The following is a 25,167-nucleotide window of genomic DNA, read 5'->3' as shown; positions in this document are numbered from 1 at the left end:
GCCTCAAGGATTGTGCGGGTAAGACTGAAAGTTGGACTATGAACGTGGGCAGTTGTGCGTGTGTGTATGCGCCAACACAAGATCATGCAAGCAGACTGAAAGAAGAGTTCTTCACAAATTTGGAAGCATGCATGGAAAAGTTTGAATGGAATGAGAGAGTGTTTTTGATTGGAGATATAAATGGTAAAGTAAGGAATGTGAAGGTGGAGGGAATAGTTGGTGAGTGGGGTGTGCCTGCAGAGGTAGATGAGAATGGCCGTGCTCTTGTGGATATTTGTGCCCAAAGGGGGTTGGTGATAGCCAGTACCCTATTCAGGCACAAAATGATCGACAGGTATATGTGGCAAGTGTTGAGAAGGGTTTGTGGTTAACTGAATGATCGGAAGGCAATGATTCATTACGTGTGTGTAGATGATAGGTTGAGAAGGTGTGTAATGGATTCAAGAGCATATAGTGGTTGAGGGAGTGGGCTTTCCAACCAACACTTGGTGATAGTCAGAATCAAGGTTCAAATGAAATGGAGGACTAGAAGAAAGGAAGGCCAAGAGAAAGTAGTTCATACAAGGATGGTGGAAAGGTTACAAGAGGATGGAAAAAATGCAGAATATAAGAGAGAAGTGGAGGAACAATTGGGTACAGTAAATACGGATTTGAGCAGATGGGGTATTGTGGAAGGTGTGTGCAAGATATTCACAAAAGAAAGTTGTGCAGCATGTGAGGTGGTGTGTGGGATGAAGAGAAGACGAAAGGGAGTGCAAGGAACAGCATGGTGGAATGAAGAGGTGAGAGAGGGTGTGGGACAAAAAAAAAAAGCATATAGTGAGTAGATGAGAAACAGGGGTGTGGAAGTTGAGAGGCAGAAGAGAGAGTTATATGTAGAGAGGAAGAGAGGTGAAAAGATTAATGAGAGAAAGAAGAGAGTGGATGAGGAATTTGGAAGGTATTTGAGTGTAAAGTGGAGGGAATGTAAGAAAATGTTCTGGAAAGAGGCAATGAGAGTTAGACAGGGTGTCAGAGAAGTTAGCTGGAGAGTGAAAGATAAGAACAGTAGATTGCTGGTGGAGAAGGGAGGAAAAACGAGGAAATGGAGAGAACACTTTGAGGAACGTTGAACATAGAGAATGAAAGTACTGCAAGTATAAGTGGCTGGGAGATGCAGGGATGTGAAAAGAGAGGAAGAAATCAGTAGGATGGAAGTTGTGGAAGCAGTGAAGAAAATCAAAATAGGGAAAGCCATAGGAATTGGGGGAGGGTATGGTGAAATGCTGAAGCATGGGAGATAGTAGTACTGTAGAATGGATGTGGAAGAAGTGCAGATTGGCCTGGGAGGAAGGTAGAGTCCCAGAGGATTGGAAGTCGAGTATAATTATTCCCCAACACAAAGGAAATGATCAAAAAGAACTGTATGGTAATCATAGGGGCATTTGTCTTCTTAGTGTAATTGGAAAAGTATATGGTAGGATACTTATTGATAGAGTGAGGGAAATAACATAAGAATTAGTTGGAGAAGAACAGGGAGGTATTAGGAAGGGAAGAGGTTGTGTAGATCAGATACTCATCCTTAGGTCTTTTGTGGAAAAGTTTCTAGAGAAGGGAAAGAAATTGTATGCAGCCTTTGTGGATTTGGAGAAATCATATGACAGGGTGGACAGACAAGGGTTGTGGAAAGTATTAAGAATATATGGAGTAGATGGGAAGTTGTTGAATGCTGTGAAGAGTATGCATGAGGGTGCTAAGGCTGCAGTGCGTGTAGATAGTGAACTGAGTGAATTTTTCTATTTGAAGTTTGGGTTGAAACTGGGATGTGTCTTGTCTCCATGGTTGTTGAATCTGTATATGGATGGGTTTATAAAAGAGATACAAGGTAGGGCAGTCGATGTTGGAGTGGCCCTAATGAGAGAAGGCAGTGTTTGGAAACTCCCTGTACTGTTGTTTGCTGATGATATTGTTAAGTGAAGGCGAAGGGGAGCTGCAAGGCTTGGTGGATGAGGGGAGAATGTGTAAGAAACGGAATCTAAAGGTGAATGTAGGGAAGAGTAAAGTTATGATCTTTGAGAGAAATGAAGTCAGTGAATGTACAGTGAGGTTGGATGAGGAGGAAATGGAAAATGTGAGTGCATTTAAGTACTTGGGTAGTGTGATGAGTAAGGATGGAAGTTTAGAGGGTGAAGTGCTTGAAAGGGTACAACAACGAGGAAAGGTTGCTGGTTCCTTGAAAGCAGTGATAAGAAACAGGGAAGTGAGCATGGAAGTGAAAAAGTTACTGCATGGCAGTACAGTTTTGCATTACCAGCTCTAACATATGGAAATGAAGCTTGGACCTTGTTGGAGGGACAGAAGTCAAGAGTGAGAGCAGTGGAAATGAGCTATTTGAGAGGAGCATGTGGAGTCACATGGAGAGACAGACTGACAAATGAGGAAGTGAAGGAGCATTGTGGTGTGGATGTGGATGTGATAGGAAGCATTAGGAGAAACACATTGAGGTGGATTGGCCATGTGGAGAGGATGGAGAGTGAGAGACTGACAAGGAGAGTGTATGTGAGTGAGGTGGCGGGGGGAAGTGGGAGGGGGAGGCCAGGGATGAGATGGAGGAATAGAGTGGAGAGGTATATGAGAGAGGGAGTTGTGAGCTGGGAGCAGAGCAGTGAAATGGCGGGGGACAGGGTGACATGGAGGCGATTTGTTTGTGGCCACCCCTTACGGAATTAAGGTGTCTGGCAATAGATAGACAGATAGATAGACATCATCCAGTACACCTTGAATATTGGGAAGAATCTGTCTGTCTATCTGTCTATCTATCTATCTATTGCCAGATGCTTTAATCCCATATGGAGTGACCTCAAACAAATCGCCTCCATGTCCCCCTGTCCCCTGCCATTTCACTGTCCAGCTCCCAATTCACACCCCACTCTCTCATGTACAGTGGGCTCGCACAGTGTGCGAGCGATTCGGTGGTCCTGGTCCTCGTGCAGTGTGAAATTGCTCACTAAGAATACATAATTTTATCGGAAAAATAACATATGGGCGGTACCCCCTCATGCCTGGACATTTTTTGGCCCTTAAAGACATAATAAAGGTCAAATTTTTCAGACGTTGTACTACAGATATACCTACAATAACAAAAATATGGGTAGTCACCTTAACAACAGTAGGCAACAGGCCTGATGGACTTAAATAACAGGGGTTCCGAGGCGTGGCAATACACTTTAGAGTGCCCCCGCCGCCACCCCGGCTGCACCACACTGTTTTAACGGTTGCCAGTGTTGTATTATTCATGGCTTTGACGAAGAAATTTACGCCCTGTCGAATGTTGCATTTCTTCCAGAATGCAGCAGCAGTCATTATGGTGGGGATTGCAGGTATGCCAGGTAAAGCAGATGAGTCAGGTGGGGCTGTGGAGCTGGAGGAGTAGGTGGCTGGTGAGTCAGGTGGGGCTGTGGAGGAGGAAAGGATGGGAGCGGGCGAGTCAGGGGAGGTGGTGAGGGGAGGATCCTCCATCTCCTGCTCACATTTTCAGCAATTTCCTTCATCTCTTCTTGCTTGTCTGTTTCATTCCTCATCTTGTTATGGATGTATTGGCAATATAGCAACTTGGTATTCACGAAATAACCGTCATTATTATAGAAACTAGGTATCTATTCTAACTTACTGTTATTGCCGAAAACGTTATTGTCAAAGATGTTATTGGCGAGATCTTGCTGTAGACTCCTCTTGAGCACCTTCCCCATGAGCCTCTAGGTCACTATTGGTGCAGTGTGTGGGGGGGGGTCGCGTACTCATGGAAAATGGCGTTTTTGAGCCACTCCTTGCCTCCACCTTACGTTTTGTGAGGTAATTTCGCACATTCAAGGTTTTTGGTTATTATTTTTGGTCATTTGCACACAATGCGATTCGTACACTCTGAGCCCGCGCAGTAGGTGAGCCCACTGTACCTCTCCATTCCATCCCTCCATCTCATCCTTGGCCTCCACCTCACTCACATACACTCTCCTTGTCAATCTCTCATTCTCCATCCTCTCCACATGGCCAAGCCACCTCAGTGTGTTTCTCCTAATGCTTCCTGTCACATCCACTTCCACATCACAGCTCTCGTTTACATCCTCATTTGTCAGTCTGTCTCGCCATGTGACTCCACAGGCTCCTCTCAAGAAGAAGCCAAGGTTAAATGCAGTATATAAGCCCTATAAGACCCTGTTTTTAAGGTGATAGACATTTTCAACATTAATGCAGATGGAGTTGTGTGCTGGTAATGTGATCAGGCTTACTGAAAAGAAAAAGTCCATTAAAGTACATGCAGTCTTCAGTACACGTAAGGATGTGTTCCAAAATATCATTACCCTTTCCATACAAGTGGTACTGTAGATTGGTGGAACTAGTGAAACATCTCCATGGGTGGTAAAGTAACTTTAAATGGGAGTCATTTGATAGTTTTATGCAGATCTAATAGAAGGTATTAACATTAAAAAGATGATATATTGAAGATGTGCTTCATTATTTTTATCCTAAAATAATATGAGTAATCTTTGCCTGATCAAACCTGCTTCATTTGCTTATAGTGGTGAGTGAGGGATGACCAGCTGGCTGCGTGAGTCTCCCCTGCGCGTGTCCCTGGGGCGGCGGCGGGGTGTCTCTCCTCTGCATGATGTCGACCCAGCTGCTGCTTTCCACTCTTTCATCAAGCACTGGCAGCAGACATGTGACATATTTGAGCGAACCCACCTGAGGGGGCAGGTGAGGCTTGGGAAACAGGTCTTTCACTATTTTTTTTAGTTTTACACTGATTTATAAGAATACTTTATTCATAGTTATTGTTTCTGTTGAAGGAGAAAATCCTTAAATCATCACCACACTGAGACTGACCAATCTGGAGTAGCCATCTTCATAGGGATTCTTATCCCATTACCATCCACCATCTCCACTTGTCCTGCACACTCCCCTGTACCTAACCTATCATTTTTCTACCTCTCCAGCACAACTTTTAAAAGGAAATTTACTCCCTCAGCCAGTGCTGTGCCTCAGACATGTCGTTCTACCCTACCCCATCACTTTTAGTCTGTCCTACTAATTCACTTACTCCCTTCTGCCCACTTTATGCATTATTTTATGTAAACCTCTATCACATCACAGTGGGCCAACCTACAATCCCCATAGGCCTATTTAGAGGGTGTCTTATCACTGCCCTGCCCCACCTCCCACCACCATCCCTGCCTGTCCCACTCACTCCTCCCAGCTCAAGCTTCTCAGAGAAATTTGTTTCAGCCACCGGTGCTAGTACTTCGTGCAACACCCATCTTCACTGAGTACATGCTTGTCCCATCCAGACCAACATTCATGACCATTCCACCTGTCCATTCACTTTTGCCCCTCCCCCTCTCCTTTTTTTTTTTTCCTCATCTTTTACCTGCAATTTACAGAACTACTTACAGTTTCCATCTGAACAGCATATACTTGTCCTGGCATACTCAGTTATTTGCCACCATCCTAGCTTATCCAGCACACATGTACTGTATTTACAAAACCAGTCTTACTGATTTTCTTTCTGCTATGATGAATATCTTCATGAATGTCTTGACGACCAGCTGACCCACAATTCCCAGTGTTACACATAGGGTATCATCTCACTACCCACCACCATCCCGGCCCATCCCTCCCATATATCAATACTCACCTGAACCAATACTGAAAGACCTGAAATGTAATTTGAAAATTATTACAGAACATCCTTTTGGTTGAATTTTAGCACAGACATAATAAATATGGCCTCAGTGAAGCCTTCTGGAGCCAAGTGGACAATATTCAGTGCTCTTTCCTATAACATGAATAAGGTAGACAGGCCTGAAGCTGCGGTATACGTTCCATGTGTTTCCATTATAAAGGGCTAACCCAGACTGGACATTTTCTAAAGTCACCCTTTTCACCCTAAATCTTACCCAAACCCTCCAAAAAAACACCCTTCTGACATTTACTCTGGTAGTCATACATAGGAAGTTATTAAAAATACATAAGGAAGGTACCTAGACATTAATAAAAAAAAAGTGTAGGTCACTAACCTGTCTGGCTCTGTTGGCCCCATTTGCTGTCTCCGGCACCCCCAGACCCCCCGATGTGGTTGGCTTGTTCCCTTTGTCGTCGGAGTCAAACCCTTCAAAGCAGGGGTGTGGAGTAGGTGTTCGAGTCGTGGAGTTGTAGTTGGAAGCAAATATGGTGATGCTGAGTCGGCGTCAGAGTATGTAAGAAAGTCCTGACCAGTAAAGAAATTTTTAAACATGATTTAGGTGCAGTGCAGAGCTGTTGCCTTTCAAAAAACAGCATCTTTGGTTTTATTTCTTGCTGCTCCAGTTCCTTTTTTCTTTTCTGTTGTTTTCCACATTTTAGTATGGACTTGTTTTCTGTTCTGTTTTGTTTATGCTGAACTTAAACATAGGTGCTGCCATGATCATAATGTAGCTACAACCATTAAAGTCAAACTTTTAAGGATATGGGTTTTAAAAGTATCCTGACGATTCACATGGTTGTGATGGAATGACATCTTGTGTAAATATCATGGCAAATTTATTACAGAGAAAGTCTTAAGGGGTCGAAGTTGGACACACAAGAAATCAAGGAGTCGAAGTCGGACACTCAAGAAATTAAGGAGTCGGAGTTGGACACACGGGAAATCAAGGAGTCGAGGTCGGACACACAAGAAATCAAGGAGTCGGAGTCGGATGTTTTGGGTACTGACCCCACAGGCCTGCTTTAAAGTCCATGGAGGAAATGATGGACATAACCTCTTCGTCATGGTCAGCACTGTCTTTTGGGCTTGAATCAGTGCCAGAAGATGGTTGTTGTGAAGTTTCCTGATGAACCCGAAAAAAGTCTGTGATCATCTTCTGTTGCCGAGCATTCACTGTCTCCTTGAACATCTCTGTGTACTGCCTTATATCATTGGCCACTGTTGCAGCAGTTCGCTCTGCTCAGTCCTTATCTTTGTTCTGGTTGATTGTGACGAAGGTGACCCTCTCGTATAGTTCCACAGTTTCTCTCAGTGTGCTTGCTGCTATCCCTCCCGATGGCCTGTCCTATGGCTCTCCCTGTTCTTCACTGTCTTCCTGCAGCTGGTCCAACAATACCTTGCTGTCCAAGATGGGGTCAGGGGCAAGAAGCTTCTTTATGTCAGCAGTGTCGAGTTGTTCCATACCAGCGACTCTTCCTCCTGCCTCCACCAGTGTATCAACACTTTGTTGCTTGGTCTCTAAGTCAAGCCTGTGGCCTGGCAAACCTTGCAAAATGTTGCACCAGGCATAATGCACCTTGGCCTGCATCAGCTCATTCCAGGCTTCAACAATGGTGTCTGCTTCGTTTTTGATGTTGAACGACTTCCAAAAGTTGTTGATAGACTGTGCCTCCCCACAGTGCTCTGTGGCAGTGGTGGTGGTGGTGAGTCACAGCTCGTGCTGTGGTTGGGTGACTCAGGCCATGGTGAATCTGGTGAAGTTGCCAACTAATCCAAATCTTTGTCGGTGTTGATGGCAACTTGGAACATAGCTAAGGCCTTCGAGGCGTTAGTTGCTTTCAGCACTGCAATCACTTCTTGGTTGAGTGGCTGGAGGAGTGAGGTTGTGTTCGGAGGCATGAACACAACCTTGATGTTGGGGTGGCGATCGTTGAGGAGTGGTGAGTGACTTAGCACATTGTCTAAGAGGAGCAGGATCTTATTGCCAAGTTGTGCCGCTTGCAGAAATCATCTGCCTCTTTGGTGATGCACTTGTCAAACCATTCGAGGCAGACTGCACCTGACATCCACCCCATCTTGTTGAACATCCAGTGCACATTAAGCTTGCCCATGTCACAGTTCCTGTAGACTTGTGGTTTCTTGGCTCGTGAGATGACAAGTGATTTCATTTTGCAGGTCCCAGAGGCATTACAGGTTAGGAGTAGAGTGAGTCTTTCCATAGATGCCTTGTAACCACGGGCATGCCGCTCGCACCATTGGATGTAGGTCCTTGTGGGCATTTTTTTTTTTCTCCTCCCAAAAAAGCCCTGTCTCGTCAACTTAAAAATCTGGTCTTGGTTGTACCCATCGTCTCTGATGACATCTCTAAGAAATACTGGGAAGGTAGAAGCGTGGATACATCAGCACTTGCCCCCTCATCAGTTAAACTAACACTCCTCAGCCCATTCTTCTTTATGAATGTATTGAACCATTCTTTGGAGGCCTTGAAGGGCGTCATGTTCTCCTGGTTTAGCCGTCTACCTGCCTGACTGTATAAATACTTGGCATTGTCATGTAGTGTGGTGCCGTCAGTAGGGATGTTTCTCTGTCTCTGCCTCTCAGCGAACCAAAGTAGAAGTCGCTCCTTGGCCTTCAGTGCTGCATGCCTGATCGTCATTGCAGCTTTTCCTGCTGTTGTGGGTTGCTCTTGATGTATACCTTTATCTTTTCTTGGCCATTCCATATTGTCTTGATGGTGCTTTCATTAATCTTGTGCTTCTCTTCCAAGCCAACTTGTCTCTTCCCACCCTCCAACTCTTGTACAAGCTCTGTTTTCCGGCTGTAGGTGAAGCGCCATTGCTTGTTGGTGGATTCGAGTTGGCTGCGAGGCATAGTACTTTGGTAACAATGCTCTGTACCACAGGAGTAGCTACCTTAGACTTAACCATGAGGTGGGAGACCACCAAAAATCAATGAAGGATGCCCTTACTGGCCATTGGGGATACAGTACAATCCCAGTTAACCGGGTGGCTTGGGGAATTTACCTTCCCGGTTACAGATTTTTCCCGTATTTCTGATTTTCAAGTCAAATCTATACAAAGGCTATCACAGCAGTAAATACAGTTCAGGTACTCACCAGTCACATTAGGGGTTACACTAAGAGATTCCGCCTGAAAAACTGCCTTGTAAACACACACCATGGTCATAACGCACGTGTGCAATGTCTAGCAATTTGCAGTACTGCATTTTGCACCAGTCCATTGTTTACCGAATTACTGTATTCATTATATGTACTGTACTCATAAAAATTGAAAAATAAAATAAAGAAATAAAAGCCTGAACATTTATTAGTGAACTGATGATGTGTTAAGACTGCACTGTAGAATTATCACGACACCTGTGCCCCCACGTGAGTTTGTTTACGTTTCCGACTGTTCTTCTTCTTCCCCACCTGACCTCCATCACTCCACCCCTCACCCGCCACTCAGCTGTTTTGCAGAAAATAAAATAAATGATGTACGTATGAAATGCAGGCATATTATTTATTTATTTTTCTTCCAACAAAGTAAACTTTCATTCCTATTAACATTTATATTCAGCCATTAGCGTTTTACAATATTCGCCTTTTTCAAGTCTGTAGCGTATGTCCAGCTTCTGTTTCAAGGTAAGCACGATACGCTTACATTTAGTTTGCACTTTAGGCATTTTGGAGTGTATAAATTACCGTCTATCAGAGGAACACAATAGCAAGAGAGCTTGTTTACTGTCTGGTGGCAAAATGCAGACTGGTGATTTTTGGAGGGTGTGAAGGATGACTGAATTCAAGTAGGGGAAAGAGGGGGAGAGGAGGGGTGGTTAAGAGGATTTGCTAGGGATTTACATTAGCCGGAAATGCCTTCATCTCGCTTTGTCTGACATCACCCAGCCTCGCGTGACACAATCAAACGGCGGTTTGGTGGTCCATTCAAATTGGCGCACAGTTATAACTTACTGACATTTTTACCAGCCCTTGAATTTTCCCGTTGTTCTGAGTATTCCGTTTGTCTGGATACCGGATAGCTGGGATTGTACTGTACATGGATGTGATGTCATGTGACTAATCACAGTGCATCTCTCGCCTGATGTCATCATGCTCGACATTTGACTTTCGGTGAGCTGTCTGAGAGCTCCAAGTCCTGACAACTTGCTGTGGTATATCTGATTGTGACTGCAGTATATGTTTTTTGGTCACACTGTAGTGTACTGTGTAAGTACAAATCTGTGTTATACTACATTACAGGAGGGAGCACTGCACCAGCTTACTTGACCTGAAATGCCCTGAACTGCCTGAAAAAAATCATCACTTGATCTGCTTGGATTAGAACATGGCTGCAATAAACTAGAATGACTCACAGCTGATGTGGATGGATATGACAACCTGAATTATTCTTATTAGAACCGATTGGACATAAAGGTCTTGAATGAAGTCGTCTGTTCTGATCTAATCTAACTGGATGTGAAAGACATGAATTAACAGCATTGACTTTGCCAGACCTTGTTGGACTCGTGAAATTATGAGAATCTCAGTAACATGATTAAGCCATGTTAGACCTGAGTTGACATAAATTATATGAATGAGCTTGAATTGACAGTAACATGAATAGCTTTAAGTGAATCTAATTTGACCTGAATAATGCAGAGCAGACATAAATGTTATAATTGAGTTTAATTGGATCTGAATAGATCAGTCCATCATTGGTAGGAAGTGGCAAGACCAGCGAGAGAGAGCCTCCCTTCTTGGAGTGACTCTAGTTCATTGATAAGATAGAAAAATTAAAAATTAACACAGCAGAAATTATGTTTTTGTTTTCTTGTGTTTGCATTATTGTTATTATTAATAGCTGTACTTTTTTGTGTTGCAGGTGTTTGCAGATGATGTAACAGCTGTGATAAACCATCTAGCCCAGATGGTGACATTGTTGTTGGTGGACTTAAAGAAGATGATGGTCCACAATGCCCGTACGCAAAATGGGAAGTTACAAAAAAACAGAGAAGGAACCGAGACTGAGACTTACTTTGCTGATACTGCAACTCACCCTCTGGCAGACCCAGTCACACACACTTCACTCCCTACAGATGAGCCTCCTCACACTCCAATCTTTGATCATTTCCTAGGAGAAGAAATTCTTGAGAGAATTTTGGATTGGAGCCTTAACGCAGGGGAATTCATCAGTGCATTGAAACTTGAGCAACTAAAGGTGTGTATTATTTAACAAAAAAGTTAAAACAAGAAGCCTGTTAATTTTTTATGTAAGTAGGATTAACTTTTGTGTCACTTATAAAGGTTTCAACATGCCTGCATGCGTCAACCTTAGTCACCTAATGGCGACACTCAAATGCTGCTTGATCTCTGGCAGCCTCCCTGTTAAGTCCTTTACCCCTGAGGTAACTCTCTATGAATCATCCTAGGTCGTCTTTGGTCTGCCCTTCTCAACCCTGCCCTCAACGTTCACACTTCTCATCCTCCGCACTCAGTTGTCATCTTCCATCCTCTCATCATATCTAAACCATCTCAGTCTACCCCTCCTCATCACAACTCAAATATATTCCAGTCCCTTCCTTCCTTTCAACTCTTCAGTCATAATCCTAGCCCCCCCCGCCCAGGCCTCGCATTCAAGGACACACTACACATCAATGTAATCATTGTCATTTGTGTATGTTTGAGCCTTCAAACATACACAGATGACAACCATACAGCATTACACTCCAAACACATCTCTGTCTATCTATTGCCAGACGCCTCAATCCCGTTCGGGGTGGCCACAAACAAATTGCCTCCACGTCACCCTGTCCCCCACCATTTCATTGCCCCGCTCCCAACTCACACCCCCCTCTCTCATATACCTCTCCACCCCATCCCTCCATCTCATCCTCGGCCTCCCCCTCCCTCTTCCCCCCTCCACCTCACTCACGTACACTCTCTTCGTCAGTCTTTCACCCTCCATCCTCTCCACATGGCCAAACCACCTCAGTGTGTTCCTTATAACGCTTCCTATCACATCCACAACCACACCACAATGCTCCTTTATATCCTCATTCGTCAGTCTGTCTCTCCATGTGACTCCACAGGCTCCTCTTAAATAACTCATTTCCAATGCTCTCACTCTTGACTTGTGTCCTTCCAACAGTGTCCAAGCTTCACTTCCATACGTTAGAGTTGGTATCACAATATTGTCATGTAGTAACTTTTTCACTTCCATGCACACTTCCCTGTTTCTTATCACTGCTTTCAAAGAACCAGCAACCTTTCTTCCCTGCTGTACCCTTTCAAGCAATTCACCCTCCAAACCTCCATCCTTACTCATCACACTACCCAAGTACTTAAACGTACTCACATTTTCCAGTTCCTCACCATCCAACCTCGCTGTACATTCACTGACTTCACCTCTCTCAAAGACCATCACTTTACTCTTCCCTACATTCACCTTTAGATTCCGTTTCTTACACACTCTCCCAAACTCATCCACCAAGCCTTGCAGCTCCCCTTTGTCTTCACTCAACAACACAGTATCATCTGCAAACAACAGTACAGGGAGTTTCCAAACACTATCCTCTCTCACCAGGGCCACTCCAACATCCACTACCCTATCTTGTACCTCTTTTATTACCCCATCCATGTACAGATTGAACAACCATGGAGACATGACACATCCCTGTTTCAACCCAACTTTCAAAGAGAAAAATTCACTTAGTTCACCATCCACACGCACTGCAGCCTTCGCACCATCGTACATACTCTTCACAGCATTCAACAACTTCCCATCTACTTCATATATTCTTAACACTTTCCACAATCCTTGTCTATCCACCCTGTCATATGCTTTCTCCAAATCCATGAAAGCCGCATACATTTCCCTTCTCTAGAAACTTTTCCACTAAAGATCTAAGAATGAATATCTGATCTACACAACCTCTTCCCTTCCTAAGCCTCCCTGTTCTTCTCTAACTAATTTCTCTGTTCTTTCTCTAACTCTGTCAATAAGTATCCTACCATACACTTTTCCTATTATACTAAGAAGACAAATGCCCCTATGATTACCACACACTTCTTTTTCCCCTTTTCCTTTGTACAAGGGAATAATTATACTTGACTTCCAATCCTCCGGGACTCTACCTTCCTCTCAGGCCAATCTGCACATCTTCCACATCCATTCTCCTACTATCTCTCCCCCATGCTTCAGCATTTCACCACAGACTCCATCAATTCCTGGGGCTTTCCCCGATTTAACTTTCTTCATTGCTTCCACAACTTCTATCCTACTGATTTCTCCCTGTCTTCTCACCTCCCTCCTTCTCCCAGCCATTCCCCAGCCACTTATACTCGCATTACTTCCATCCTCTATGTTCAACAATTCCTTAAAGTGTTCTCTCCATCTGCTCACTTTTTCTCCCTTCTCCACTAGTAATCTACCATTTTTATCTTTCACTCCCCTGCTAACTTCACTTTCACCCTGTCTTACTCTTTTCACCTTTTTCCAGAACATTTTCTTACAGTCCCTCCACTTTACACTCAAATTCCTTCCAAATTCCTCATCCACTCTCTTCTTACTCTCTCTTACTAACCTTTTCACCTCTCTCCTTCTTTCTACATATAACTCTCTCTTCCGCCTCTCAACTTCTTCCACGCCCCTATTTCTCATCCATTCATTGTATGCTTTCTTCTTTTGTGCCACAGCCTGTCTCACCTCTCCAGTCCACCACGCTGTTCCTTGCACCCCCCTCCGTCTTCTCTTCCTTCCACACACCACATCATATGCTGCACATATTTCTTTTGTAAATATCCTACACACACCTTCCACGTCTCCCATCTGCTCCAATTCATATTTGCCCAATTGTTCCTCCACTTCTCTCTTATACTCTGCCCTTTTCTCATCCTCTTGTAACCTTTCCACTCTCCTTGCAACTACTCCTTCCTCTCGTCTTTCCCTTCTTCTATTCCTCCATCTTACTTGAATCCTAATTTTGGCCACCACCAAGTAGTGGTCAGAAAGTCCACTCCCTCAGCCTCTATAAGCTCTTGCATCCATTACACATCTTCGCATCCTTTCATCCACACACACATAATCAACCATTGCCTTCCTTTCATTCAGTTCACCACCCACCCTTCTCATCACTCGCCATGTATACCTGTGGATCATTTTATGCCTGAAGAGGGTATTGGCTATCACCAACCCCTTCCCAGGACAAATGTCCACTAATGCACTCCCATTCTCATCTATCTCAGCAGGCACACCCCACTCACCAACTATTCCATCCACCTGCACATTCCCAACTTTACCATTCATATCACCGATCAAAAACACTCTCTCATTCCTTCCAAACTTTTCCATGCACACTTCTACATTTGTCCAGAACTCTTCTCTCACTCTTCTAGCACGATCTTGTGTTGGCGCATACACACACACAATCGCCCACATTTTTATTCCAACTTTCAACTTTACCCACACAATCCTTGACCCAACTGATTCATACTGTCTTATGCTCCTGTTCCATCTTTTACTCACAACTATACATACTCCTTCCTTTGCCCTCTCATTCTCACCTACTCCTGCACATATACCCCATCCATACTCCCATTCTCTCAAACTTTCTTCTCACCATTTTGTTTCAGTTAGTCCACATACATCCACTTTCGCACCCTCAAGCACCTGGACAATCTCTCTTTCTTTCACCTATCATTCGCTCCTCTTACAGTCCACGTTCCGATTACCAAGTCCTTTGTCCGGTCCTGGGTCGTCATCTTTTGGTCAGTCCTCGTCCGAGGCTTCTTGTTTATTTTTTTAGTTAGTTGTTTTCCGGGGAGGGGCACTAACCCTCCACCAACCCTTTTAGTCGCCTTTTACGACAAGCAGGGATACTGGGGGAGTATTCTTGAAAAACCCCCCTACCCCCAGGGGTTAGTTTTTGGCCATTTTCCTGCAAGCATATTATTGTTTGCAAGTAAGGGACACATCCTTGGACTTTTTGAGGTCACCACAAATGTGCTGAATGTAATTTCAGTAAACCATGAATGTTAAGCCCTTGCTGTGTGGTATTTTCAGTTAATGATTGCTGCACGGTTCCTTGGTATTGAGCAAAGAGTTCTTGTGTAGTAGTTCAAAATTTTGATAAAATGGTTCTTTTTTTGCCATTATCATCTTTACTGACCATTTTCCCACTCCTTTAAATACTATTTTCTTCTGGCAGGTTCATGAACAGCTGCTGAGCCACTCACGTCAGGAGATCTTAGTGTACAAGCCAATCATTCGTCCACTACTAAAGCTTCTGTGGTCATGCAGTGGGTGTGTCCATGCTGATGTAGAAAAGCGTCTTGTGGTTCTCCTCAACCAGCTCTGTGTTTCACTCATGCATAATCAGCATCTTCTTGATTTCTTCTTCCAGTTCTCTGATGACCAGGGACCCACAAAGTTAGTATGAATTTAAATGATATATAGGTAAGCCCTTAATTCACGCAAGGGTTACGTTCCTAGACCCTTCACGTATGTGGTAAATTCGCGTAAACATTCTGCCCCTGTGTGCACATAATTACGCATGACCACTAAGTATATTACATCTGAATAATACTGTTTATGCACTACATACACCTTATAAACTAGCATAAAGTATGAAAAACAACAAAAATGTAAGAAATTTAACACTGAAACCTGACAAGCACAAGCGTAGGTGGAGACACTTCAGCAGTCTGGTGCACAAACCCTCACTGCCTCCCATATGCTACATTCTGCCTTCTTTATTGTCCAAACAGTTGACTCATTGACCCCAAACATACGGTTCCAAGCCAGTTCACAGGCGTAGGTGGAGACACTTGAGCACAGTCTGGTGCACTAGTCCTCACTGACTCCCGTATGCTACATTCTGTCTTCTTTATTGTAAGAACAGTTAACTCACCCCAAACACACGGTTCAGAGACAATTCACCCTGAAGTCAATTCACCAAAACATAGACAATTCCCTGTCATTCTATAATTATACTTATTATGGATTAATTAACGTGAAGGTGGATGGAATAGTTGGTGAGTGGGGTGTGCCTGCCTAGATAGATGAGAATGGGAGTGCGTTAGTGGACATTTGTGCTGGGAGGGGGTTGGTGATAGCCAATACCCTCTTCAGGCATAAAATGATCCACAGGTGTACATGGCGAGTGATGAGAAGGGTGGGTGGTGAACTGAATGAAAGGAAGGCAATGATTGATTATGTGTGTGTGGATGAAAGGATGCGAAGATGTGTAAAGGATGCAAGAGTGTATAGAGGTTGGGGGAGTGGACTCTCTCACCACTACTTGGTGGTGGCCAGAATTAGGATGCAAGTGAGATGGAGGAATAGAAGGGAAAGACAAGAGGAAGGAGTAGTTGCAAGGAGAGTGGAAAGGTTACAAGAGGATGAGAAAAAGGCAGAGTATAAGAGAGAAGTGGAGGAACGATTGGGCAAATATGAATTGGAGCAGATGGGAGATGTGGAAGGTGTGTGTAAGATATTTACAGAAGAAATATGTGCAGCATGTGATGCGGTGTGTGGAAGGAAGAGAAGACGGAGGGGGGTGCAAGGAACAGCGTGGTGGACTGAAGAGGTGAAACAGGCTGTGGCACAAAAGAAGAAAGCATACAATGAATGGGTGAGAAATAGGGGCGTGGAAGAAGTTGAGAGGCGGAAGAGAGAGTTATATGTGGAAAGGAAGAGAGAGGTGAAAAGATTAGTAAGAGAGAGTAAGAAGAGAGTGGATGAGGAATTTGGAAGGAATTTGAGTGTAAAGTGGAGGGACTGTAAGAAAATGTTCTTGAGAGAAGTGAAAAGAGTAAGACAGGGTGGAAGTGAAGTTAGCAGGGGAGTGAAAGATAAAAATGGTAGATTACTAGTGGAGAAGGGAGAAAAAGTGAGCAGATGGAGAGAACACTTTAAGGAATTGTTGAACGTAGAGGATGGAAGTAATGCGAGTATAAGTGGCTGGGGAATGGCTGGGAGAAGGAGGGAGGTGAGAAGACAGGAAGAAATCAGTAGGATAGAAGTTGTGGAAGCAATGAAGAAAGTTAAATCGGGGAAAGCCCCAGGAATTGATGGAGTGTGTGGTGAAATGCTGAAGCATGAGGGAGAGATAGTAGTAGAATGGATGTGGAAGATGTGCAGATTGGCCTGAGAGGAAGGTAGAGTCCCGGAGGATTCAAAGTCAGGTATAATTATTCCCTTGTACAAAGGAAAAGGGGAAAAAGAAGTGTGTGGTAATCATAGGGGCATTTGTCTTCTTAGTATAATAGGAAAAGTGTATGGTAGGATACTTTTAGACAGAGTTAGGGAAAGAACAGAGAAATTAGTTGGAGAAGAACAGGAGGCTTTAGGAAGGGAAGAGGTTGTGTAGATCAGATATTCATTCTTAGATCTTTAGTGGAAAAGTTTCTAGAGAAGGGAAAGAAGTTGTATGCAGCTTTCATGGATTTGGAGAAAGCATATGACAGGGTGGATAGACAAGGATTGTGGAAAGTGTTAAGAATATATGGAGTAGATGGGAAGTTGTTGAATGCTGTGAAGAGTATGTACGATGGTGCGAAGGCTGCAGTGCGTGTGGATGGTGAACTAAGTGAATTTTTCTCTTTGAAAGTTGGTTTGAAACAGGGATGTGTCATGTCTCCATGGTTGTTCAATCTGTACATGGATGGGGTAATAAAAGAGGTACAAGGTAGGGTAGTGGATGTTGGAGTGGCCCTGGTGAGAGAGGATAGTGTTTGGAAACTCCCTGTACTGTTGTTTGCAGATGATACTGTGTTGTTGAGTGAAGACGAAGGGGAGCTGCAAGGCTTGGTGGATGAGTTTGGGAGAGTGTGTAAGAAACGGAATCTAAAGGTGAATGTAGGGAAGAGTAAAGTGATGGTCTTTGAGAGAGGTGAAGTTAGTGAATGTACAGCGAGGTTAGATGGTGAGGAATTGGAAAGTGTGAGTACGTTTAAGTGTTTGGGTAGTGTGATGAGTAAGGATGGAGGTTTGGAGGGTGAATTGCTTGAAAGGGTACAGCAGGGAAGAAAGGTTACTGGTTCCTTGAAAGCAGTGATAAGAAACAGGGAAGTGAGCATGGAAGTGAAAAAGTTACTACTTGACAGTATTGTGATACCAACTCTAACGTACGGAAGTGAAGCTTGGACACTGTTGGAAGGACACAAGTCAAGAGTGAGAGCAGTGGAAATGAGTTATTTAAGAGGAGCCTGTGGAGTCACGTTGAGAGACAGGCTGACGAATGAGGATATAAAGGAGCGTTGTGGTGTGGATGTGGATGTGATAGGAAGCGTTATGAGGAACACACTGAGGTGGTTTGGCCATGTGGAGAGGATGGAGGGTGAAAGACTGACGAAGAGAGTGTATGTGAGTGAGGTGGTGGGGGGAAGAGGGAGGGGGAGGCCGAGGATGAGATGGAGGGATGGGGTGGAGAGGTATATGAGAGAGGGGGGTGTGAGTTGGGAGCAGGGCAGTGAAATGGCAGGGGACAGGGCGACTTGGAGGCGATTTGTTTGTGGCCACCCCAAACGGGATTGAGGCGTCTGGCGATAGATAGATAGATAGATAGATGGATTAATTAATACTTTAATAACTAATTTTCAGGGAGATTTTATAACTCATATAAGTGGAAAACTAGTGTACTGTACTTGCTAAATAAACTGGTATGTAAATAAATGACGGGGAATCGTCCTGACGTAGAATTGTCGCCGACATTCCTCTCGTAAGTTTGTCCAACACTTTAACTTTCTCTGTCAGCAACATCACTTTATAAGTCCGTTTTGGTGTGTTACCACATGCATCACTAGCACTACGCTTAGGCCCCATGTTGGCAGACAAGGCAAGCAATCACTGGAAGGCAGAAAAATAAGCCACAAGTAATGATTCGCGAGTCATGCATGGTTCGACCGTCGGATTCAAACTGACTGTGTGGTGCATTGTAGACCGACCTCACACACACACACACACACACACACACACACACACACACATACATATATGTATGCACATGGGCAGCAGGTAGGCATTTTTATATTTTATTTATTTTTTTTGTATATTAAAATTATTTATTTGAATACTATAATTTTGTTTTAATTATTGTACGAAAAATTCGTGAATAACCGAAATCGCATGAAAAAAGTTCACATGAATTAAGGGCTTACCTGTATTGATATTCTGTTTTGTTCATTACCACCAGCTAGTCATTCCTTCCCTTGCTTTGTATTAATAAATAGGATTGTTAACTTAGAGACAGGAAAGCATAATTTTTCTTAAAACATAAGGTGATAATGTTGTGAATATATTTTTGGACAGGTTTGTGATTTTCTCACTTCTGCTGCCTTATGTACACCGTGAAGGTGGTGTGGGACAGCAAGCAAGGGATGCACTGCTGCTCTGTATGGCCCTTTCAGCGTCACACACCACAGTTGGCCAGTACATAGCTCAACACTCAAACTTCTGCCCAGTAAGTTAGCTAAAACTATGGCACTGATATGTTTGTAAGGATATTCAGGATATCCAATGTTGTCTCCATGTAGAGGTACTCAGTTGCTTTCAAGAAGGCAGAAAAGAAAATGGTTGTATGAGCATTAAAGATAGGGTGAGGGGGATGAGCTAAGATAGTGGTGGGTGGTAGGGCTAGGTGGTAAGAAAACACTCTTTGAAGAAAGATAGGTGCTGTATGAGTGGTACCAATGACCATAGGAGAGTGTATGTCACAGTAGTTCAATATGGGGTAGAAAATGATGGGATGGATGGATGGGAGTGGGGAGGATAAGCTGTGCTGGGATGGTGATAAGTGGTGGGGCAGTTTGTGAGTAAGGGGTAAGGTATTGGATCATGTAAAGATACTGTATGCCCGCTGCATAAAGTTTTGTGATACTTCCTAATTATTTTATGGTACAAAAAAAAAAAAAAATATATATATATATATATTGCTAACCACTTGGTATTTGGTGGCTCAGCCTTTACTGTCATTGACCATTTCCAGACTTTTTGCGTGGAATCATACAGATTCAGAAAGAATTCCACACTTTAGTCCTGTATCCACATGTTTTTGGTTGATCAAGTGGGCCATAGGTGAGGCATCCTGATAATGTTCTTTTTCATTTACAGCCTGTTCTCTGGTCATCATAGATCCTGAATCTCGTTATCACTTAACCACTTTTTTTTTTTTTTTTTTTTTTTTTTTTTTTTTTTTGTGCACCATCCTACATAAAGATGTCACAGCTGTGCATGTCATAATCTGTGTGCAAATACTGTTCTAGAACCAACAGATACTGATCACTGTTCATTGTAGTGTTCTGTGGGGGGAAATACAAAATACGTTTCTCCTTAGCACCACTTAAACTGTCCCAGATTTTATTATTGTAGTTTTTCTGGTGTCACACCTGCTGACTGTTGATGGACAACTTTCACTAGCATTACTCAGTTTGCCCACTGCTCTGGTGTCCATTAACAAAAATTGTGGGCAAATTCAAGATAAACGTTGTACATTTTTTCTGTGAGAAATTTTTTTGATAGCACGACAACAGTTCAATCCAACTACAGTAATCCTTCCACTATCCGATGTAATAGAGCCAAAGGCATGTATGGAAAGTGGTCCCATCCGGAAAGTGGGCCCCTGGCTCCTGGACTGGAACTTAAGGACCCTAACCCAGCCTAACTTTGAAAGCCACCTAAATAACTCCCTGCTGGACATGCATAGCGCCTGTTTAAACTTATTTAAGACCCTATTCACACCAATAATGGACATAAAGCATGAAATAAATGAAAAGGAACCAAAGAATGAGGAATTAGAAGTGACTGTACCTCAGCCAGGGTACTTGCAGCATGTCTGTGGCCGCCTTCTCTAAGGCTTTGGCAGTGATGAAAATGCTCTTGAAGCACATACAGTAATCTAGCATTGTGCTGCATTTACAGTAATTCTTTGCACTATGAGTTATAATTGTTTTACACTGCACATTGTTAATTGCACCAAGCCAGTTTCAACTGCCAGTTTGCACTCCACAGTTAATCCTTTGCACCCTAAATTCTAATTTCTTAACACTGCACAAGACTGTAAATTCCCGTGTGCTCTAGTGGTGAGTAATTAGCAGTTTATTCACTGTTTATTCACAAAAAATGAACACGTGCACCATCCATTGTGATAAGCATCTACTCGGAATCGCAGTTTAGCAGTAAATGGTGGTGAGGGAGGAGCAGGGTTGCCAGATCGGAGCTCGGCCACATTACCACACTCCTCAGTTTTCATTACCAAATTCGTAAAGCTAGCATTTATACTTCACTAATTGTATATACAAATGGAAATAAATGTAATCACTCTCCTCATAATTAACAGGATGTTGATTATTTTCACACTATGTAGGCTAGCAGATTAATCAGAGACAGCAAACAACCCACCATCTTCATCCTGTGCATCCTCATACATTTGAAAAATTCGTTTGGTAATGCATTATGCTGATTCATTACCAAATTAGTCCACATTTGGTAATGAAAAATACCAAATGGCGACCCTGACAAGGGAGGGGGGAAGGCGGAGGAAGGAAGGGTTGAAGGGGCCTTGGTGTAAACAGCTGTTCGGTGCCGTGTGGCAATTTCAAATACGGGTGGGGAAAAAATAGAATTTTTTGGGGGGGATTTTTGTGTTTTTTTTTGGCCATTTTTGGGTTCTGAAGGTCCAGGCCCACAACGTCTGGTAAGTGGGGTGTCCGGAAAGTGGGTGTCCGGATAGTATAGGGATTACTGTAATTTCAGAGATGATGTCGTGTGATGCATGTCCTAGGATATCATAGTGAATCTTTGTAACACATCTGCTGTTATGCAAGGGGTCTTGAGTACTTCTTACCTCAGAAGAGTGTCTATGACCTTAGAAGCCTTGTGTGGTCCACCAGAACACTGTCTTCTTGGTAGGAGTTTGGCAGTTGGCACGTTATGACATGCAACCTTCTCTCAGGAGTGTTGCGCTGAAAGTCTGGCAATTCCTATAACAGGGATCTTATCATCTTGTAAAGTGAGGTTTCTGTCTGTGTCCTTCTGTGACATGCTCTTCCCATACCTCTTGAGCAAGGACTGTAAAAACTAAGAGGAAAAGATAGAAAAAAAAAAAAAAAAAGTGGACTGGGCTGGAAGCAGTGTACATGCAATCCCTTTCCATGGGAAATCCATGAGCACTGAGAGCATGTGGCAGGCAGAATGAGGTAGTGGATCTAGGAGTCACCAAGTACAGGTAGACATCAACTGGTGTATTTTTGAGGTAGGAAAATGCAGACATTTATTCAAAACTTCAGCACAACTTCAGAAGGACAAATGTTGCTAAACTTTTTGTGGTGAGTGTAACCCTTGTAGGTTAGCAAATGTGGATATAGTAAAGATGTATATCAGAACTTTACCCAAAGAATAAGAGTAAGAAGAAACTAAGTATATTGCACATTGGTCTCATGTGCAGCACAGTACATGGCATCTTATGTTGCAGGTACAAAAATCGACATCCTTGCTTTACTCCAACCACCACTGTTGGGAGAAAAACTTGTTTTTTCGTCACCATATATAATTACAGTGATCTATTAACCTTTATCCTGTACTGTGCTGTTGATTCATAAGAAACTTAAAAGACAGACCCAGTTGATGTAGTCTGTCTATCTATTGCCAGATGCCTTAATCTTGTAAGGGGTGGCCACAAACCAATTGCCTCCATGTCACCCTGTCTCCTGCCATTTCATTGCCCTGCTACCAGCTCACACCCCCCTATCTCATATACCTCTCCACTCCATCTCTCCATTTCATCCTTGGCCTCCCACTCCCTCTCCCCCCCTCCACCTCACTCACATACACTCTCCTCTTCAGTCTCTCACTCTCCATCCTCTCCACATGGCCAGACCACCTCAGTGTTTTTTTCCTAATGCTTCCTATCACATCCACACCACAACACTCCTTCACTTCCTTCTTTGTCAGTCTGTCTCTCCATGTGACTCCACATGCGCCCCTCTAATAACTCATTTCCACTGCTCTCACTCTTGACTTCTGTCCCTCCAACAAGGTCCAAGCTTCACTCCCATACGTTAGAGTTGGTATCACAATACTGTCATGTAGTAACTCTTTCACTTCTATGATCACTTCCCTGTTTCTTATCACTGCTTTCAGGGAACCAGCAACCTTTCTTCCTTGTTGTACCCTTTCAAGCACTTCATCCTCTAAACATCCATCCTTACTCATCACACTACCCAAGTACTTAAACATACTCACATTTTCCATTTCCTTCTCATCCAGCTTCACTGTCCATTCACTGACTTCACCTCTCTTGAAGACCATAACTTTACTGTTCCCTACATTCACCTTTAGATTCTGTTTCTTACACACTCTCCCAAATTCATCCACCAAGCCTTGCAGCTCCCCTTCATCTTCACTTAGTAACACAGTATCATCTGCAGACAGCAGTACATGGAGTTTCTAAACACTGCCCTCTCTCACCAGGGCCACTCCAACATCCACTGCCCTACCTTGTATCTCTTTTATAACCCCATCCATATACAGATTGAACAACCATGGAGACATGACACATCCTTGTTTCAATCCAGGCTTCAGATAGAAAAAATCACTCAGTTCACTATCCACACACACTGCAGCCGTAGCACCCTCATACATACTCTTCACAGCATTCAACAACTTCCCATCTACTCCATGTGTTCTTAATACTTTCGACAGTCCTTGTGTATCTACCCTGTTATATGCTTTCTCCAAATCCATGAAGGCTGCATACAACTTCTTTCCCTGCTCTAGAAACTTTTCCACTAAAGATTGAAGAATGATTATCTGATCTACACAACCTCTTCCCTTCCTGACACCTCCCTGTTCTTCTCCAACTTATTCCTCTGTTATTTCCCTAACTCTGTCAATAAATATCTTACCATATAAGTATCCTATTACACTAAGAAGACAGATGCCTCTATAGTACCTTTAATTAATGATGAAATCTGGTATAATATTGGTTGAAGTTTTCTAGATCTTTATAATGTAAATTTAAAGGTTGTACTTGAGAGCTGTAGATATTTATACCAATTTTACTGACTGGATGTTCCAGGTACTGGCAGCTGGTCTCAGTGGCCTGTACTCCATGTTGCCACGGACACTGGATATTGAGTCTGAGGGCTGGCATCGCTTGACTGCTGAAGATATTACAGATATTCCTCAGCTTCAGTTATTTTTAAATTCATTAGAATTCTGCAATGCAGTTGTACAGGTTAGTATCCTAGCTTGCATGTGCTCATTTTTTTCTGATTTGTCCATGACCTCCCCATGTGGTAGATTCTTGTTTTCTGGACAGTCAGTTGCCAGATAAGAGGATTTTTACTGTTTATTATATCCATGGGACTTCACACTTCTTTGTCTGCCATCACCACTGATGTTGAACTATTCTCTCACATACTGTATCAATGCTCCATTACACAGTCTAATACTGTCATGATGACTACAGCATTCATTAATTTGTTTTCCACACCATATATTTGTTTGGCCATGTGAGAGGATGAAGATTGAGAGACTGATGAGGAGAGTGTATGTGAGTGAGGTGGAGGGGGGTGAGAGGGAGGGGGCAGCCAAGGATGAGATGGAGGGATGGAGTGGAGACGTATATGAGGGAGGGGGGCGTGAGTTGGCAGCAGGGCAGTGAAATGGCGAGAGACAGGGCGGCATGGAGGCAGTTTGTTTGTGGCCACCTGTTATGGGAATGAGGCGTCTGGCAATAGATAAATAGATATTTGTGACATCCTCCATAATCCATCTGTGTGTGCCTTTTCATATTCTTATATCAGACTCAGAAGAGTGAAGTACTTTTGTATATTATTTTAGTCTGTGGATCAATGGCAACTCACACATTCATTTCAAAAGTGTACAGTATAATGTGTGATTACAGGTTGCTCACCCACTGGTAAGGAAACAGCTGGTGGAGTTCTTGTACCAAGGTTTCCTGGTACCTGTGTTGGGGCCAGCCCTTCACCAGGTGAGACACACTTCAGTGCTCTTAGCTTTGCTTAGGTGCTCTGCAGAAGAACCTCCCTTTTTACCCTATTTTGTGTGAGTTTCATCCAAACTACAATTTTTTTTAATTAATATTCACCATACAGTATTTTTGGCAAGAGGCTGCAGTGCAGTGGCTTGATTTTGTAGCATGGGAACTTTGCTGCTGTGCAGTCATTAGATCTTGATGTGGTTAAGACTACTGATATTGCTTTGTTGATGAGTGCTCATTTACTCTATACAAAATCTTTACATTGTACAGGTATTAGTGAAAAGTGAGGTTCATGCAGTGCTATAGAAATTGATCAGAACTTCATACTTATCCCATAGTATGCAGTTGAAATAAATTGCCATGAGCTGTAGTGGATGAGAAGTTTCATGCAGTCATTAGTAGCAAAGTGATTGTTAATGCATCATTACAAAATTGCGAGTTGTGTGCATCAT

At 43.2% G+C, this 25,167-nt stretch overlaps 1 protein-coding gene across 2 annotated transcripts in view; it reads left to right on the top strand.

Annotated features, from left to right (window-relative positions):
* LOC145404617 (FHF complex subunit HOOK-interacting protein 1B-like) overlaps nt 1–25,167 on the top strand; it is a 113,668-nt gene that overhangs the window by 7,923 nt on the left and 80,578 nt on the right. For both annotated transcript variants that reach the window (XM_080276139.1, XM_080276138.1), the window contains exons 2-7: nt 4,557–4,731; nt 10,597–10,932; nt 14,921–15,141; nt 19,024–19,174; nt 23,789–23,947; nt 24,620–24,706. In XM_080276139.1, the coding sequence (XP_080132265.1) occupies nt 4,570–4,731; nt 10,597–10,932; nt 14,921–15,141; nt 19,024–19,174; nt 23,789–23,947; nt 24,620–24,706 (1,116 nt within the window). In that variant the 5' untranslated portion in view covers nt 4,557–4,569. The remainder of the gene's footprint in view (nt 1–4,556; nt 4,732–10,596; nt 10,933–14,920; nt 15,142–19,023; nt 19,175–23,788; nt 23,948–24,619; nt 24,707–25,167) is intronic.

Source organism: Coenobita brevimanus, chromosome 64 (assembly GCF_032717465.1).
Source record: "Coenobita brevimanus isolate Jiangsu-jjx chromosome 64, ASM3271746v2, whole genome shotgun sequence".
In the NCBI taxonomy this organism is placed as follows: domain Eukaryota; kingdom Metazoa; phylum Arthropoda; class Malacostraca; order Decapoda; family Coenobitidae; genus Coenobita; species Coenobita brevimanus.
This window is presented reverse-complemented; position numbering and strand designations above follow the sequence as displayed.